Source organism: Asparagus officinalis, chromosome 7, assembly GCF_001876935.1.
Source record: "Asparagus officinalis chromosome 7, Aspof.V1, whole genome shotgun sequence".
Taxonomy (NCBI): Eukaryota; Viridiplantae; Streptophyta; class Magnoliopsida; order Asparagales; family Asparagaceae; genus Asparagus; species Asparagus officinalis.
In genome coordinates, this window is record NC_033800.1 from 54,084,372 (window position 1) to 54,090,852 (window position 6,481).

At 36.0% G+C, this 6,481-nt stretch overlaps 1 protein-coding gene across 4 annotated transcripts in view; it reads left to right on the plus strand.

Moving 5' to 3' along the window:
- LOC109850042 (phytochromobilin:ferredoxin oxidoreductase, chloroplastic) overlaps nt 697–6,481 on the plus strand; it is a 12,255-nt gene continuing 6,470 nt past the window's right edge. For 2 of the 4 annotated variants that reach the window (XM_020419944.1, XM_020419942.1), the window contains exons 1-2: nt 2,932–3,051; nt 6,069–6,163. In XM_020419944.1, coding sequence (XP_020275533.1) covers nt 2,947–3,051; nt 6,069–6,163 — 200 coding nt within the window. In that variant the 5' untranslated portion in view covers nt 2,932–2,946. Of the gene's footprint in view, nt 762–2,928; nt 3,052–6,068; nt 6,164–6,481 lie in introns of those variants that run through there. The other 2 variants (XM_020419943.1, XM_020419945.1) reach the window with 2 other exon arrangements.

Sequence of the window (6,481 nt, forward strand, 5' to 3'; positions counted from 1 at the left end):
CCATCTCCCACCTCCACATGAGTACTGCATAAAAAACTATCAACATTAAGAAACATATTTTTCCAGAAAAGAGATAACTGTCCTCTACTTGAATGAATAAATTCTGTTCACTCTTTTGTTTCAAAATTTTTATAAAAGCTGGTCTGTTTCCAAAGAATCTGTTTATCATCAAACCATTTTCAAAGCCATTTTCCTAACAAAGCTTTGTTCATAATTTTCAAATTTATAACTCCCAGACCACCAAAAAACTTAGGTCTACAAATCTCCTCCCATTTAATCAAATTTGTACAACTTTATGATCTAAAGATCCAATCCATAAAAACCTTCGTCTCATTCTATCAATTTTATCAATAACCCAGGAGGGAAATAAGAAAAAAGATAACCAGAAATATCACACAGTCACCTCTCTTGTTAACTCTTTATTTCACCTCCAATCACCTCCAATGGTCCATATTTTATAATATTTTTTGGGTCAGCTCTTACTTATTTTCTCTCTAATAATTACCGGTGAGTAGAACAAAGCTGGCCAGAGAGCCCGCACGGTGCTCTGATGGAGCTCTCGGCCTTCTCCTACAAGAAGTTCGTGGATTTTGCTTTGCAACAGGCCCAACTAAAGACCGCTCTCACTTTACATGTTTTGAAGTAGAAAATTTTGGGACTAATTCAATGTGTGGGTTCTGTCTTTGAGGCTCTTGTTTAGTTTCCTTTTTGTCTGTGAGTTGGGTTTTCTGAACTAGTTGTGGGGGATTTGAAGTATTTGGGTAAGTTTTAGCTGCTGCACTTTATTTTGAGAAGCTTATAAGCTGAGGAATTTGCAGTGATTGGGTTATCTATGCATGTGATTGGGAGTTAAATGGTTTATGTTACTGTGGACTGGAATAATGAATGAGTAGTAGGGTTGGGATTTTTCTTTGCTTCCCCTTCTATTCGTGAATTGGGTTCTCCGAATAAGGTGAGAATTATCTGCCATTTTGTGCCCTATGCACTTGATTTGGAGTTAAAAAGAAAAGTCCTCGAGTGGTTGTTTGTGTAGTTCGTGTTTATAAGGAGTATGGATTTCTTATTGGGGAAAACCCTCATTTTTAGAATGTAATGATGTTATGGATGCTTGTGTTGTTTGTGGAGCCTAGTTCACATGGGGAGTACATATTAATGGGACCCGAAATTGGACGCCTGCAGAATAGCAACCCTGCTAAGGGGGTCGCCGGGGCGGCAGCCCATTGAGTAGTGGTCCTGCTGATCAGTCTATAGTGAGCGTATTTTTGTATTTTTCGGCCTTACAGATAGAAACTCTATGCTACAAATATGTATCTTCAGCTGCTTATAATTTGCTGTATCCAAAATCCAAGATAGAGGCAGCATTGGGGTAAGATCAGGATTTGAGAGATTGACTGTAATTCTTTATTAATGTAGTGGAATCTTGGCCTGGTTGCCCTCCAAGGATGTAGGTAATCACATTGATTGATGACGAGCCTCATAAATCTTTGTGTATCTGTGATTGTTCCCCCTCCCCTTTTCCTCTTCTTTCTTTTTCTTTTTCCCGGTGTGGGTCAATCTGTGGTTTGTTTTTCCTCTGTGTTGCAAACAGCTTGTTCGAACTTGGGTAGTTCTAAATTGTGATGGTTAGTAGTCCGGACATGATGGATTGTAAATCATGAAAAACAAAAGCGATCTATCATTACTATTAGTTTTTGTTATTGCTGGGACTCCGTATATCTGATCCTTCTGGAATGCCCTATACTCTTGTCTATCGAACTCAATCAATTAGTACAATTCAGAAGGCATGTATCACTTATAAATACAAGGAAAAAATATCCTGTGCCAACATACGATATGTAATTAGCCGGGTGTCCATTACTTTGTCTGGGAATGTATGAAATTTTAACTCCTTCAGGATATGACGGTTGGCTAGCAGGGCCTCCTTGTAGACAGCTTCTGAAAGCACAGGACTCCAGAAATTTGCACATGACAACACTTATACCAAGATAACCTGTGTATATTTCCATTAGGATTCGAGTGAAAATAATTACTGAAAAGAGATTATTTGCAATGAATGGAGCATCTGCGGTCAGGCATGATTGAGAGGGGTACAAGTTTTTGTACTGGAAGCTTTCCTTCTCAAATTCGTAGTGGATGAAGGGTTAGGAACTGGTCAACACTAGTATATTAGATGATTTGTTGCTATGAGTGGGAACGCACCATCACGTAGTGTTTCTGTAAGCAGTGATTAATTCTTCCCTGTTTCTATCATCTGTTTTTGGCTATTATAAATTTTTTCCTCTGTTGCATTGAGCTTATTGTAAACACCATTGACTAGAATGTTTAATCAATTAGCTAATTACAGACTATAATTAGTTCTCCCTTACCTCTTAGCATGTCTTAACAAAAGAAAACTTCCAGTAAAAGCAAGCCTCACTTAATTACCAAGCCTGAACCCCCTAGTAGCCCGTGAAATCTTTGAGCCTCCAGTTGATTGTAGCGTACTGGTACTAGAAGGAGCTGACATGTATACAACTTTAGTATTAGCTATAAAAGCAGTTTGCAAGATAGAGGTATACTACTGATAACAAGCCCTTCGTTGCATTCCCTCTTTTAGAAAAATCCTCCATTTCATCTCCCTTCATCTCTCTCATAAAATCAGATAGTTTCTATCTCATGTTATCTATAATACTAGTAGTCTTTGAAGAAACTCCAAGATTTTCTCATAGAAGTATAAGATAAGAGGTGTGCATATCTACTTGAGTTCTTTAAATGCTTCACATGGTAAAAGTGAACCTAACTCGGATTAATCATGTGGCTACAGGGTGTACAGCTAACAAAATAGAAGAGTATTGTTAATAGAGTTGATCATCCTCAGTCAAATCTCAAGTATCAACTTTGTGTTTAATTCATAATTTGTTTGTTATATGAGTTTGGTTGTGATGTTACCAGGAGAAATTCAAATTCATGAAGGCTCTAGATGGAAGGACACTGCTTCATGCACTTTCTTTTCAGGCGCCCAAAATTAGACTCCTTCGAAGTTTGTTGATTGAAGGAAGTCCGGCAATGCAGGTAGCATATACATATAGAAACATTATTATTATTCTTTTTATTTTATGTCCAGTGGCATATAGGTGGTTTTCATAGTTTAAACTTTCCCAAGTATATTCTTCTCACAGTAAATTTGCAAATACGTGCAAATATTGTCGGGCTAAGTTTCTCTAAATGTGATGTTCAGGTGTCGTAATATTTAATTGTACCTTTAAATCCAAAATATAATATGGATTGTATGTATATGTCCACTGGAAAGTACAACAAAGCTTTTTGTCAAAAGACTATTGAGTTGAAATTTTTATAGCAAATTTCCTGAGACTATTGTGGACACATCCATTATTTTACTAGTCTGTCATAATGGAAATTAAAGGAATTTAAAGAGATTCACAATACTATTTTTAATCGTTTCGTTCTTGGGTGCATATTTATGATTTCATTTTCTGATACTAAACTATTTTTACCTCGTGTTCCTTATCCTTATTTTGTATCTAGACTTATTCAATTTCGAGCTTTAAACTGTCCACTAGAAAAACATATTGATGCACAATAAATGACTTCCTGGGCAGTAAAACATCTGCCTGCTAGTGTCGCCCAGGCATGCAGAGCTGCTTCTTTTTCCCTTCTCTTTCAACAGAAAAAAAGCTCCCCCACACCACCAACTCATATACAAATGCATAGACGAGCACAAAAAAGAAAAAGGATGTGCTAGGTACCATTGATTGTTGCATTCACCTGATACCTCTATGTAAACAGAAACCTTCTTGAACGTAAACTTATATGGGAATTGTTCCTTTTCTATCTATGACTCGATACCAGAGCATTGTTTGATGTCCTCTCCAAATACGAGAAAAGCACAGGGTTCTAGATGTGGTCCTTCTGGATTTAGAAGAGAAATACATGTTATTCTTTTGTTATGTTGCACTTAGTTTCCCAGGATGCTTAACAATGCTTGAGACATAATTCCGCATCCTTCAGATTGGTGTCAATGTTGATACCTTCTGTGATGCCTAAAGCAAGGACTTCCTAGGTAGTGACAGATCACAGTATTCTCACCCAAGCAAACTTATCTAAGCATCCCTCCATATTGCTATGTTTCTCAAAATTGGCTTTGGCTGTACCCTAGACATCTATAAATAATTCTCGAGTTAATTGAAACTAGTATACAGTAGACAGGACAATGGTACTGTTCATTCCTAGCGTCATGATAGTTAGGGTGTAAATAGCATTAGGTGATATTTTGCTAGCTGGTAAACACAGTTTGGTGGTCATGCAATGACTTAAACTAAGAACCCAATATCTGAGTAGCTAAATGGTTAAAATTAAATATATTTACTAAATGATATCTTCTTATAAAGATAAGAATTTGGTCTATAGAAGACTTTGATTATTGGGTACTGGGTAATTTCCTTTAATGCCGGTCCAAAAGGAAAGATGAGATGACTGATTAGTGTCATCAATTTCATCTAAATAAAGTTGTCAACTCGTTGAACACTCCTTTAAGAATCACAATTTTTGGATGGATGCATCTCTTTAAAGAAATTCCTTTAAGATTCACAATTTTTTGGATGGGCAAATATTTTTAAAGATACTCTTCTGTTATGATTTGTAGATATGGACTTTTTGTACCCAACATGAACATGGGTATCAGACAGTACACTAGTTAAAATTCCAGTTGCAGGAACTTGAGTATATATGTTTGCTTCTTTTGTTATATGTATACTTGACTCGTATAAATATATCGATGAGGATGTATTCACTTACAGAAGGACCTTATTGAGAACTTTGTTAACTTGGGTTGTTCGCCCATGACACAATAGCTTAGATGGTTTCTCAATATCATGTTAAAGTAACAAGTTACTAGAGGGTCCTGGATTTAAACTTCATACATCTTTTATTGAGAAACCAACCTATTCAAAAGCTTAGTCATTAGATTGTGGACTCACGCCGCATATCAAGTCAAGATAAATCATAAAATGTTCAATCAAGTGGAGTTTTGGTTCACAAGGAAAAGGTCTAGCACAAACCGGAGGAATCTACAGTCATAAGGAAGAATGAACCTTCTTATCTTGCAAGGCAAAAGAACATTGTAGAAAATTATTCTTGTAAGGTTCTGAAGCTTCAGGTTTGAAGAAACTATTTAATTTAAGCTTAGTCAGCCTCCTTTTCAGCTCAAACCCTGATTTGTATGTGAGGAAATGTCCAAATATTCAAACTTCCGGTCAAAAGATTCCTGGTTTGGTAGAAGCAAGCAGAAGGGACCTGCACAGTTCTTTTTCTCCCCTCAATTTTCTTCTGGCATTTTCGGCATCTCTTTACATTTTTATAATTTATTATATTATGAAACTTACACTACTTACAATTAGTTCTTTCAAGTTTCATCTTTGTCTCTGATTCCCTAATGATCTACATTTTTTTTCACTATAGGAGGTACATCCCCTTTTGTCTGTGGAACCAATACTTTCTGCATACTGTATATTGAGAATAACTTCAAACTAGAAATATGATTCATAACCTCTTAATACTGCAATTCCTAAAATGGAGCCAATACTTTTTTCCTCTATCTGTGAAAGAGCTCCTTTTCCTCTGCTTGTGGTAGTTTGTACAAATGTGGGCTTTACAATTTCATGTTAGCCTAAGTGGAAGTCATGTGAAGTTTCTGTAGGAAGTCACTTTTGACATTGTGCATTAAGTGGTAGAAGAATTGGATGCTTACCAAACCCAAGATTGATTTCCAACCACACAAGAAAATGAAGGCTCTATATAGCTAAATGTACTGCAGGATTTTACAAAACTATATATAACTAAATGCACGGTGTGTTAGTTTATTTCTCATTAATGCATATTCTTAAGCAAGTTTAAAGCCTTTAAGATGCAACCCATAAATAAAGACTCAACATATATGTATTGCAGTATAGAGTTTCAAACATTTTTTATTTTATTTTAGAAATATTAGGACTCGTTTGATTTAATATTGTATGTATAGTATTATATTTTCTTGTCGTTAAACATTACTCAATACGTTATTCTCCTTGCAGGTTCTTGATTTTGCAGTCTTACCTGAACCAGAATACGATCTACCAATATTTTGCGCCAACTTTTTCACGACTGCTAGCCTAAGCATAGTCGTCTTGTGAGTTATATTTGTTTTTAACAAGTCTTTCATGCGTGCTAAATTTGGAAATTAACTTCCAGTTTTTGTTCAAGATATTCTGATGGCAATGATGCACTTGGACCACCACTTTTCTCCGAATTATCTGAAAATATTCATGCATTTTGGCACCAGACTCAAATAACTAAGTGGCATCTCCTGTAGTGAAGCCAAAGAAAGAGAGATACACAACTAGATATAGCTTTAATGTTAAGAGTTATAGTTTTAGTAGTTTGTTACCCGTGTTGCACTGGAACTAGAGAGAATTAAAGATGGCTGGGTAGTTGTGGGTTTGGAAAG